Source organism: Cebidichthys violaceus, unplaced genomic scaffold, assembly GCF_023349555.1.
Source record: "Cebidichthys violaceus isolate CVI_PGR_0920_01 unplaced genomic scaffold, fCebVio1.0.p SCAF_27, whole genome shotgun sequence".
Lineage (NCBI taxonomy): Eukaryota > Metazoa > Chordata > Actinopteri > Perciformes > Stichaeidae > Cebidichthys > Cebidichthys violaceus.
In genome coordinates this window covers 2520581-2533873 of record NW_027176450.1, presented here as the reverse complement: position 1 = coordinate 2533873, position 13293 = coordinate 2520581, and the positions used below count along the sequence as shown (strand labels likewise).

Below are 13293 nucleotides of genomic sequence, written 5' to 3'. Positions count from 1 at the left end.
AAACAGCAGTTTATTAGTAATTGTTTCTACAGTTTTGCATTAATATGGTAAATAGTAATGAGCTAGCATTTGCATAGGGCTTTTCTAGTCTTCCGACCACTCAAAACACTACATGTCATCATTCACCCATTCAAATGTCAATGGCAGGGTGCCACCTGCCACCTGCCCATGTGCATAAGAACCATGGCTGCTTTCACAAATATTGTTCTTGCAAGAAAATTTGAATATGCACATTTTGTTATGGTAGGTGAATTTTATATACAGAACCTAACCTTATTGATATTGAACTGTAAGATGTTCAGTTCCATCATTTGTATGTATAGTACAATTGTTGTAGCACTGACCCAGTTTAAACTGTCTCCACATCAAATGAGTTCATTTTAGTTTGCTGTCTTGGTTTTGGAGAAGTTAACCAACACCTGAGTCATATAATATCTCTGTTTCCACAGATATCCAGGAGTTCTATGAAGTGACGCTGCTAAACACACAGAAGAGCTGTGAGCAAAAGCTGGAGGAGGTCAACTACATGGCGGACAAGTGGGAGAAGAGTGTTTCTTTACAAAACTCTGAGCTTGCCTGTCCAGTGGAGGAGGTGAGTCTTTGACAGTGTATCAGCGGTCATCCTTAGACATACCTGGACTGAAGAAGTTTGTCTGCTGAAGCCATACAACATGTGCTGCAGTAAAGCAGGTTCGGGGCTGAGGTGCAGACATTTCTTGCAGACAGCATCAGCAGTAACAGCAGCAAAACATGAATCAGCAGATATGCAGGATATGAGGTCCAAAGCCTTTATCAGGGGTCTCAAACTCATTTTGGCTCGAGGCCACTGCTGGTATTGTCACCTCATAGGAGGGCCACTTCAACGTTCAAGTACTACAAGTGTAGGAGCCATTAGTTATGTCTTTGTATTATTTGAATTGGGAGCCTATCTCAGGTTGACCACGGGTGGCAGTGTGTATTTGTGTGACAGGTAGTTTATATATGGGGACAGGTGCAACTGACAGAGGTAATGATGCATGGGTGACGGGGAGATTGCACGGTTTTTACCGCAAACCAGACACACCAGAAGGAGACCAAAAAGATAAATGATATTAAAATGTATTATCATCTGAATGCTAATTAAACGGGAACCTCACCCAAACGTGTGAAAGCCTGGAATCTTGGCTAGTTACAGAATCAGTCACTACAACAACAAAGGGCAATATTTTGGAAAATTTACATTTTTACATTACTATCATATTTTCGCCATACTTAACAAAAAAATGCACCCAGCAGTTTCTCTACATTTTTATACTAGTCTTTCTTTTGCCCCATTTCTTTATAACTTATTGAATCTTTGCACTTGAACCAACAATTGCAATCCCTAAATACATTTGTACTTTATTCTATTTCTTGCCAGACACCTGGCTGGCAGCACTTCTGCTCACACAGCTGAGCCATATTTGCCCTGATCGAGGTCACAGTGGAAACCCTGAGTACAGCTTCAAGATGGGCATCACTAAGCCTGGACCTGTACTTGCATTTATTAAAGTTCATAGTCGAAAAAAGTTTCTCACACAGATATGTGCTTCCGAAAAGGCACATTACCCGACTTAAGACTTTTGTCAGCTCAGGGAAGGATGGAGGTAATTCTCTCATAAATTGTCCAGTCATGTATGCTTTTCCCTGAGCCTCCACTCTGAATGTGTAATAGTACTTCGACTATTGACATTGTGAGTGAATACTAATTATGAGACTTAGTTTATAGTTTGGTTATTGGTCCCTGTTCGCAGGGCGGTGCCCCGTTATTATTAATACTCGTTAATAATTTTACTGACATTAATAATTCTATTGATGTCATTAATTTAGTTTTCTTATATGCTGATAACTCAAACACGCTCCTTTTCGTTCCCAACACCCACCAGTCTGTTCCACGATAAACCAGCGCGCTCAATCACGTCGCACAGCTTCTGAAAAATATCCTTGGCTGTGGTGCAACCGTGCTTTGGACACAAACTCAGCAACTCTTCTGTTACTTCAAATCGGTCATTAATACCCCTGATGAAAATGGCTAGCTGGGCATTGTCGGTTTTGTCTGTGCTTTCTTCAAGCGCCACGGAGTATGCAGTGAAACCTCTGGCTTTTACACGTAACTGGTCGTATATGTCACGCGATAGCTCGTTAATCCGCTCCGCCACTGTGTTCGCCGATAGAGAGATATTGCTGAACAAGCTCTTCTTTTCTGGACACAGAATATCAGCGACATGCAACATGCAATCCTTCAGAAACTGCCCTTCGGTGAACGGCTTTCCTGCTTTGGCGATTAACTCACTCACCACGTAACTTGCCTCAACTGCAGCATCACAATCCTTCTTGGCCTTCTGGAAGATTGAATGGAAGACTTTGCTGAGATGTTAGTCCTTTCTGGAGCTGCGTGGCTCGTTTTTTCCTCTCGTCTCCTTGGTACTTCTCATACTGTTCTCCGTGTTTAGTCGAGTAATGACGTTTGAGATTATATTCCTTTAAAACAGCGACTTTTTACTTGCGTATCAGGCAAGTAGCATTTCCATTAAACTCCACAAAACATATTACAATGTCCATCTATCTTGAAACTGTCTGTGTTCATCATCAACTTTCCTTTTTGAATTGGAAAGAGACATATTTGTTGTTCGCAGCCAAACAACTGATAAAGCCCCGTGTAACCTGTTCTTATCCAAAACTGCCCGGTCATGTGCGGTCACCTTTGACCTTTGCCATTATCTTGCGTCAAACTAAATCATTTTTTTTATAGAAATTATTTTTTATTTCAATTGTATATTAAGGGGTAGTTTAAATTGATATTAAACAACTAGAAAAAAGAATTAAAAAAATAAATATTTTGCGGGCCGGATAATAAGATATTTTTGGCATTATCTAGCGGGCCGTAGGAAGGGGGTAGAGGGGCCGGAAATTGCCCAGGGGCCGGCAGTTTGAGACCCCTGCTTTAAATAGATCGCCATGTCACTGGAGGGAGAAGTGCTGTTTGTGGTTCTCTGTAAGGCTAACCGCATAATGTGATGCTTGACATTTAGTGTTCTGTCAGAAGTGGCTTGAATAAAGCAATTTAAATCATAGGCTCATCAGTCATGAAGCTATACATAAAGATCTCCATTTGAATATTCACGAGTAAAACTGATTATTTTGAACCAACTGTAACTCCTCATTACTTTCAGTTCAGAGTTCAGATATTCCTAAGCTACATACTAGAGGTGTAGAGTGGGAAAGAAGGTGACACAGTGAGGGTAATGAAAGACACTATTGAGTTGCATTATGGGAAATGTAGCATCTCATGTTTTTGGAGCTTAGATTATTTTATTTATCTGTAGAGCAGGATTATGCTGCTAAAATTTAAATAGTATACAAGAGCATTTCAGCATTTCACACATTGCAAATGATTTACACTGTACAGGCATAGACAGAGAACTGTGACTAACTGTATATGTTCTTTAATGTACATCAGCTGAATGTATTAACAGTTTGAAAGAACAAAGGGGCTCTTTGTCAGAACTGTGTCTAAATTAAGAGAGACGGTGTGTGTGTGTGTGTGTGTGTGTGTGTGTGTGTGTGTGTGTGTGTGAGAGTGTGAGAGAGAGAGAGAGAGAGAGTTGATGTATGCTCACACTGTGACATTCTAATTAAGGAGAATGAATAGAGGCTGCTGAGTGGTTGAGGGCCATGAAGGACTGAAAAAGCATGAAAGATGAATCAAAATGTAGCTTTGCCCCCAAGAATTGGCAAGAAAAAATGAGTGGCCTCTAAAATGTGGTTCTTAATGCCTCTTATTCAGCCTCTTATCTTAAATGACTAGATTGACTTCATATTGATAGCAAACGGTCTACTGGTTTTGGTCTTATGGATGACAGGCAGCCTAACAGATCAGCACTACAACAATGGAACAGCATTTTACACCAACCTCATTCTTCTGAATCTCAATCATCAGCAAATCAAGCTTTGGTGTCAGTCCTTCATAATTAAACATTTATATAGCAAAAATAAAATGCAAGAACAGGTAGATATGGTTGAGTGATAGTAAACCAATACTAGCAATACTAACTAAGTTAGTAACACACCAGGCGTGTGACTAACAGTATGTTTGACTTGGAATGGGACCAACCAGTTTGGTAATCCACTAGTAATTCTATTTGTCAACAGTCATATGTCATACCTTCCATTTTTCTGCAACAATAGTAAAGAATTGGTTATTGTGACATAAACAGATCATGGTTACAAGGTCTTTCAAAATAGCCCCTCTGTAACAGCAGGAGCTGCTGAGCCACTTTGATGAGGTCATCCAGTAGTACCAGGATAGGGACAAGTGAAGGGGATTAGAAGAGTTCTCAGAGGCTGATGACCCCACCATGAGGTCACCAGTCCACTGCTGTTATATTCCCTGCTCTGTAACCACAATCAGCCCTCTGAAGATTACGAAAACGTCCTGTCAAATAATGAGATGGCAGATGGCCCCATCCAAATGAATTAACAGGGTCCACATGGGTTAGTCAGATATATAAACAACTATTAGATACATGTTGTATGCAGATTGTAAGCACCAAAATAATCAAGAGTGTAGTTCAATAAAGCAAAATCAGAATATTATTTTCAAGACTTGACATGCAACATATTCAATAACTTATCAGTAAGTAGTTTTTACTCTTTCCTTTGTGAACAACGATGACTGCTTTGTATGAGATGTTGATGTAAGAGTAATATACTGTAACAGGTGACCTTGTTGGAAATTTTAAAAAAATTAAAAAATCACAGTAAGATAATAAATTAATTACAAGTCTGTTTCTAAACATATGGTATGCTACATAAACATAATTAGTTGCTTTATGAAAAAGAAGAGATGATTCGTTTTTCATGATTACGCTTCCTAGCGGCCACTTGGGGGCAGACACAAGTAGCCGGTCCTTGAGTTAGTGGTTTAGGGGTTGAGATGCCTGATTCAAATCCTGCTTTGGACCTTAATTCATCTCTTCACATCATTTCCTGACATCTCTCCAGAAGTATAAAATGTCCAAAAGATAATACAAAATATGAATTATTGAGTGAGCAATCCATGAGGTATTTTGCATTTAAATGTTGTTTAATGTAATGTTTAGTTGCATATTTGATATTCTATTCTAACTAGTTTGGCGGATTTACCTTACCAGCAGATCGTGCAGGTTTATCTGGAAAAACAAGCTGCACGAAGAGTTGAATGGCTAACGCACATATATATACACATATATATGCATATATATATATATATAAAAAATTATATATTATATTATAATATAAACTACATTGATGTCAATGTCATTATGTCACTCCTAGGATTGAGCAGGGCTGAGTTATTTTTCATCTTATACATTTTTTATTTGTTAAATTGAATATATAAAGAAAACAGTCGTATTTGAAGTCAGAGGCTTATATAGCTTTAGGTTTAAAGCTTGCTGCTATAAACAGAAGAAGGGATAAAGGAAGCCTGCGTGTACTAAGGGTTTGTAGTGTGTCATAGTGTGCTAGGGATTTATTTCTGGTTGCCACGGGCACATGTAGGCTTACGCTATCCAAGCTTCTAATTAAAGACTTACCAGAGCAGCAGACAGACCAACCAGCCAATAATGACTCCATCTATCTCTCACTGCCAAATCTTGCATGACCCTTACAACTACATGCTCCTTTTGTTTTGCATTTGAAGTAAATGGGAAATACATTTTTTTTTCATATACCTTTGATTTGTTTACCATATGCAGTCAGAGCATTTGACATATTAGACTATATCTTTGTATTATACCGTGTTTCTCTTTGTATTTGTGAATGTAAGGTAGGTATCTGTCTGTCCCAACTCATATTCAGGGTTAAACCTCTCATACAGTACACCAGTCTTTAGCAAATGGCTTGAATTAGGCCTATCACCATGCATTCAGGCTATAAAATACTCCTTACCTGAAAGACTGGTCCATTGTTTACCTGATCTATGGGTTGTTCCTCCGGTCAGTGTGTTTCAGTTGGACTGTGGTGGTGTAGAGTTACCTATGCACCTGTTTGTTGTCTCCAGCAGAGGGAGCAGAGCAGCTCACAACCCAGCGGGATGGAGAAGAGAGAGATCGGTGCCAAGATGTCGGAGGTGAGTTCTCTCTGGAAGCCATGCTTTCCTTCTGTGTGTACAGTGTCAGGGGTGATTTACATTCTTTTACACCATGTCACCAAATGTGTTTCTCATTACCGGCATCCATTTCATTCTGTGATCTTATTTTTTTATTTCACCTCATCATCACTCATGGCATGGTGGAACACTGCAGTGACATGAGTGTGTTGGTGAGCAGTCTCGGTAAAGATGAGAGTTAATCTTTGCTCCTATTTGCTTTGAAGAAGTAGAGGATATGAAGTTCTTTTTGTCATATGGATATTCAAAAGATTCGGTGCAAGTTAGGTTTGCTGTCGTTGGGAATCTTACATGCAAACCTCTGAAATCAGGCAGATATGTTTTCAGAGTGCAGCTTGTCAAGCAATGAGGCAGTAGTGGTGTCTCTACTGAAGGGTTTGAAATTGACAAACTACAAAAAACACACTATCCTTTATATTTTAGAAGAAATCTTCACCTTGTATCATAGCAGTGATTTCAGGGAATTTCACTTTGTGCATTGTTTGTTGTGGAAAAGTTACTAATTACTTAAGAGCCCCTGTTCAGTCAATTCGTTGAAGTACTTGCTGCTGTATGTATTTCTTATGTTTTCTGTAACTCTGTGTGCTGTTCTGAAGATCAGAAAGTGAGAAACATATCTGTAGAAAAGGTGACAATACGTTTCATTTTAGTGAAGAAAACAGGATTGAAATAAAAAGGAGCCAGTGCAGACATTTTAGCTGCCATATATGCTTCCTGGAATGAATGAAGTTCATCAGTGATTAATCTGCATGAAGCCCTTATTTCATTTTCATCTAGTTAGACTGGAGTGAAATCTGAGAACAGACCTGAAAATGACTTATGAGGAGAATGTGTTGGGGTCAGGTACAGGCCTTTGAGTAAATCCTTCAACTAGCACTGCCATTCACATAAACAGACAAATCCAAATGTATCACACCTAGTCTTTATGAGCGACAGCCCTAACAAAGGAGGTTAAAGCATTCCTCCCCTCTAATGCAATAAGTGGAAACTGCCTGAGCCGCATCACCTGGAAAGATTAGCCCTGCTGCTCTGGCAGAGGGAGTCTGTAACGCTGAGTGTGTTCAGTGAGAACGACGGGACATCGGGAGTGTAGGGCTGCTGCTTCATCCACAAATGAAAGCAATAATCAAGATCAAATTCTGCAACACACCTCTTCACCAGGATGGCTCCAGCCAACAGGTACCGCTGCAGTTCAGAGGCTTAAAGTCTCTAGGGAGAAACGGGTTGGACATCGGAGTGGCTTAGTTTACCTGGAAGTTACTGCCAGACGGGGCAGGTTTCTTCTTAATATACATCACTAAGAGACTGTGATAGAGATTTTCAACAAAAACATGTGGTGCTGTAATATCTCACATGGTAATGTGCTGTACTTGCAGGTTGGATATATGCATCCTGCATAATATGCAGTATACGCAGCTTCATATTATGAAGAGTATTAAGAGTATTCTTCATATTATGAAGAGTATTAGAGTTAAAGTCTTTTGATTATCTTCTTTGAGAGCTGCATTTGAAGCATTTTTAAAACAATCTGAGTTGCTGAAGCCAGACAGAGTTCCTTCAAACTGTGGTTTAATTAAGCCTTTCTTTTATGAAGTACTTTTATCTAGTAAAAAGTAAAAAAGGCAGACACAAATTGGCAGATTAATCCTGTTCAACTGAATATATATTTTAATAGTTTATGGAAAATTTGTCTTTCTCTTACATTCCATTAGTAAAACGGATCACTGCACCGATTAGATCCATTTTGCCTTTTAACAACACATATTTGTTCGGACGTTTACATAATAGTTCTTCGACTGCTGTAACTCCTCCCATGTGTCTGTGAGCATTAGTCAAGATTGAGTTGCATATGTTTTTGGAAAAACTCCACACTGCATTGTGCTGTTATATTCCAGTATCTCCTGAAATAACTGTAGATGAAAATATACAGTTTGCAAGTCTTGATGACTCAAAATTGGTTCTGTCACTTTGTGATGACAGTACACATCTGGAGACAAGACGTTGATGCTGTAGTTGTGGGTGGTGGTGAAATGTTCTGCTGGTTTCACTGCAGTAATGTTGAAGAGCTGTTTTTCATCATTTCTCTTGCAAAAAAACAAAGAAAAACACCACAACAACCTGTTAAACAAGTAGCTTTTAAGTACGTAGTTAAATTATTTTTGATTCTGTCATTACTGCTTTCATCAGCAGTTCATTGCAGTCTTTCTGTATCTTTGAGTCATATTTGGTGCATCAACATTATGATAAGAGGGGTATGGTGATGCATTGGCCTACACACACACACACACACACACACACACACACACACACACACACACACACATACATTCCTACATTATCAACAATGGACCTGTTCACCCTACTCCAACCAAGTGTGGACTTCTGTTTCTGATCATTTTGATTCAATAAAAATACAAAAGATTTTAAAGGTTTTTCAAATTCCCAAGAAGGGACTTCCATATGCTGCAGTGGAACTGTACCCATTCTTTCACCTAATGAGTGTTTTTTTTTTTACCAAGACTTTCTTTGTTTCTTTCATAAATAGATAATTTATCAATATTCAAACATTTCTCTGTAATACAAATATTACAAAAATAATCATGGCCATTCTAGTTGAGAATAATGTTTTAACTGCAAATCAGAAGTATCTTGGCTGAATGCACTAATATCAGAGACTGCAGTATAACTTTATCAAGTCTTTAATTATATTATATTCTTGAAGTTACATTTTAAAGATTGAGTTCATATATTTTATTTTCTGTCAGTGGAATTCCTATTCTGCGTTATTGTTGGTCATTTGTTATGACCTGTGTAAAATGTTGAAGTGTGCATTTTAAAGATGTAGATTATATCTCATTTATTATTTGTGCTTAATAACTTAATTGAAACCAGGAGAAAAAACATTTTCCCTATCGTAGGCAGGTTTTGAATCACTCATCAATCACACATAATGATGTTAACAGAACAAGGCATCTTACATTACTGTAATCTATTTTGAAAAGAAAAACTATTCTATTTTGATGTGAATGACAGATCAGATAATTGTACAGTTTCAATTACATAGGTACTCACATTCCATAATGATAGAGTTTCTATTTTATTTATTTAATCATTTCTTTGTCAGGGTCAATGCATACAAACTATGTATATTCATGGACATGGACATACAAGCAATTACCTGCAGCCTGCAAGCATTTTTGCCCATTTCAAAATTTCTGCATGCAGGTAAAACGATTTTCTAAAGGTTTCTGGCGAATATCACACACACACACACACACACACACACACACACACACACACACACACACACACACACACACACACACACGCAGTAAAACGTCTGTCCTAAAGTCAGTGGAAGGCAGTGCTGCCACTGAAATTAAAACCATTATTATTAAGTTCCAGCAGTCTGCCACAGCAGCTAATAGTCAGCGAGACAGAGAGCATGGGAATCTAATTCATTCTGCTGAGCTGACGTTCTCGTCCTTCACTCCCTTCCCGCGCTCTCTCAGAGAGAGAGAGAGAGAGAGAGAGAGAGAGAGAGAGAGAGAGAGAGAGAGAGAGAGAGAGAGAGAGAGAGAGAGAGAGAGAAAACTGAAAACAAGAAACGGGAGAGAAGCTAAGGAATGATTTTGGGTTGTTGGGGGAGGCCAGTCAAGCTGCTAAGCGTTTTTAGTGTGTGTTTGTGTGTGTGTGTGCATGATTTGGCTGATGACGCACGCTCTGCTCTGAGATGGCGTTAGGAATCCTGATCGCCTTTAGCGCTGTGGAGGAGGCATCCCAATCCTCACAAGGGGCCCACATGCAGTAACGTCTGTCCGCCGTGGCTTCTCTCCCTTGCCGGCGTGTGTGAGTGTGTGTGTGTGTGTGTGTGTGTGTGTGCGCGTGTGCGTGCGTGTGCGTGTGCGTGTGCGTGCGCGCACGTGTGTTCTTTTCCTCATCTCCACCCCCTCTTCTTTTTCTTCTTCTTCAGCAACACCTACCTTTTTTATCTTTCCTCCTTGCTTCCTCACACTGGTTTCTTTTTTTTTTTTTTCATCTTCCTGCCTTTTTCCCCTCCAGTGGTGATATTAGTGGTTATGAATTTGGGCATAGGTTGAGAGCTTCTTTTTCTGTCCGGCTAGCATGGATTGTCTTTGCATTGTCACCACTAAGGTAAGAGACACAGCACGATTGAATGATTCACTGGACCAGAGAGGGGATGAAAGGCAGACATGGACTGAGACTGTGGGAGAATGAGGCATGCAGTGAAGCAGGAGGAGAGAAGCTCTGTCTACACATTGGTTTCTCCCAATGTTTGCACGTGTGCTCATGTTTTTGTCTTCCTTCAAGGTCCTGCTTGTCTTCATCACCTTGTCGCTTTGAGCTTTGGAGTGAAAAGTTGAATGAATGATTCATCAACGTTGCTATAGAATGCTTTCAATGTATATTTGCTGTGGGTTAATATCTCTTGACAGAGTGATTTTGTATGTGTGTGAGAGAATGATTCACATTTCCCACTAACTACAGTATGCATGTCAGAACCTGGCTGCCTGTCTGTTGAGATATGACAGCAGGAGTTGGGTTGAACTTCAGTCAGCCAGCTCATGGTTCTGCTGCGGCACTCTGCTCACGAGCACTTGGCAGTTTCCAAACAAAATATTTTGCATTATTAGACTAGACAAATCCTTATGCAAGCTGCAGAACTGCAGTATTTTATTTCAGAAAATATCACAAACAACACATTTTTTGGACTCTTATCCCTTAGCTTGAACTGTATGCTCTTCACTATGTTAATGCTTATTGCATCACTGGAGAGGGGAATCCTCTGCTCACAGCAATGTTTTACTCAAGGCAACAATTATGTTCTAGGACACTCTATCTTTTTCCTCATAACTAATATGAAAAATGAACATGTCATTTTTGCTCACAAGAATGTAAAGTTATTATTATTAAGTAAATTATTTTCCCTCACATAACTATGGTTCCTTCTATGCATATAATACTGAGGTCTTTCTGTTTTATTTATGGTAGTTAAATTTGCTAATAGTTGTGTTAGTTGTTTAGTACCTCATGTAGGATTTTTTACTTGAAATTTGTCATCCACATGACACGTGTTATTACATCAGAAAACAAGTAACGTAAGGCGTTCATTGTTGTGTTGAAGTACAGTACAGGAGAACTGTAGTTTTCTGTCCCATCATCAGGTCAATCAAATCAATTTGAATGTGTCCAATACTTTGGTTTATGACCAAATACCTGCTAAACTAGAGACCTTCCCGTCAGCCTCAGGTGTACTTGTACAGTTTAATGCTAATTAGCAAATGTTAGCATGCTAACTCACTAAAAGTAAGATCATGAAGATGGTAAGCGTCACACCTGCTAACATCAGCATGTTCACATTGTTAATGTTAGCATGTTAGCCTGCTTATAGTAGCTTTTAGCTCACAGTACAGCCTCTCTCTAAGTCCTGTTTACGAACTGTGAGAAAAACAATATTGTGGATGTATAGACAATGGTCATCATTTGAAGTTTATAAAATAGTTTATGATACAACTTAACAAAGCTGTCTGCATGCAGGTAGCCACAGTGAAAGCAACAGTGAGCAGGTAACTCCCTCAGAAGCAGTTTTCCTACAATGTACATCACGCTAAGGTCCTAGCGATGTCTTGCATAGACTATTCTAACTGAAACTGACAAAGCTCTCTTCGTCATTTATGCAGAAAATCTCCATTGAGTGGTTTGCGGCCTAAATATAGACATTGTCTACATCCAGTAAGAGAGTTAGCCCACAGTTCTGGCAGGAACGTGCTAAAGATGGACACATGCATGTCTCTCTTCCTTACATGTTGTGTAGAACACACTGAGACGCCTTTGGTCAATTAGCACGTTGACGCTGAAAGCCATGGTGAAATATTTACGCTGGGTTAGCATGGAAGCTATTAGCAAGTCAGCCTTAGTGTGCTGCCCTTCACTCAGTGCCTCATGCTTCTGTTGTAAGATGAAATGCAGTGGATTGATGGAGGATTTTTTTTGGACGGTTGTGTCCTTTTACACTTGTGCATTATGTGTCATGTCTGCATGTGTGTATGTGTGTGTTTCTAAGGTGGCATACAGGTGCACACACAAATGGAGTAGCAGGCACTGCATTGCTAATGTTCCAGAGTTCATTCACACTGTGAGTGACATGCTTCACAAGTAGCACTGTGCTGACATATTCTGACTGTAGGCTGCTTTGTCATTAGAAGGTATTAACAGTGACTTGGTGAGATTTAAGCAATTAGAAAAATGATAATTTGTTAAATTAGCTCAGAGTCTCTGATTTAAGGTTTTGAGGGGGAGTATACTGCCATGTTGCTACCCAGAATAAGTCAAATCAAAATAAAGACAGAAAATGAATTAGATGCTTTAAAAACTGTGATTGCAATATATTGCATACTGACCCTGGAGGAGTATATGACAGCATTGTTAACATGCTTTATATGAGGTTTAACTTTGGCCCACACAATGCTGAACCTCAGATATGATGTCCTGCATATCTACTCCTTCTCTGTGATACAGGTGTCACAGGACTGCTGTTGAAAAAGAGTTACAACGCACTATAGTGAGAATTTGCCATATTGACAGCGTCACTATTAACTGAGCTCTTCTGTGTATGCCATGTCCAGTTATTCTGGTCTCTATAAGTACTTTGATTCATAAAGAGTCCATCAGACAGAAGTCATACTGAGTTCTTCAGAGGCAGCCCCTCTTAGTGCTCCTGTTGTGAGTGTGTTTTATGACACTGTGAATATTATATTCAGCTCTCCATAATGAATGTGCACTGCATGATGATATGCAGTTTTCATTCCATAGGCCCGTTATGTAATAGTTAAGTGGCATGTTGAGTACCTGTGATACCATGCCATTGTTGATGTTTTTAATCTTGATTCTGACTCCCTATTGGTGATGTAATGCAGCCGAGGCTTTTCTGTCAAGTTCAGTTAGGACTGAACAATCAAACTGTCTTATTCCAATAGCAATTTGAAAGAGAGCAGTTTTCAAACTGCAGGGGGTGTGATTTTAAATGTAACTCACATGTCTTAACAAGCGAGTAGAAGTTAAAGCTGGTACATTTATTTATGTGTGGTTATTTCCATAACATT

At 39.3% G+C, this 13293-nt stretch overlaps 1 protein-coding gene across 15 annotated transcripts in view; it reads left to right on the top strand.

Moving 5' to 3' along the window:
* Positions 1 to 13293, top strand: part of dlg2 (discs, large homolog 2 (Drosophila)) — a 224494-nt gene that overhangs the window by 29748 nt on the left and 181453 nt on the right. For 10 of the 15 annotated variants that reach the window (XR_011103787.1, XM_068721250.1, XM_068721240.1 and 7 more), the window contains exons 3-4: positions 450 to 592; positions 6062 to 6130. Coding sequence is in view for 14 of the 15 variants with exons in the window: in XM_068721250.1 (XP_068577351.1) it covers positions 450 to 592; positions 6062 to 6130 (212 nt within the window). In the remaining variant the exon portion in view is untranslated. Of the gene's footprint in view, positions 1 to 449; positions 593 to 6061; positions 6131 to 9859; positions 10325 to 13293 lie in introns of those variants that run through there. The other 5 variants (XM_068721241.1, XM_068721235.1, XM_068721248.1 and 2 more) reach the window with 3 other exon arrangements.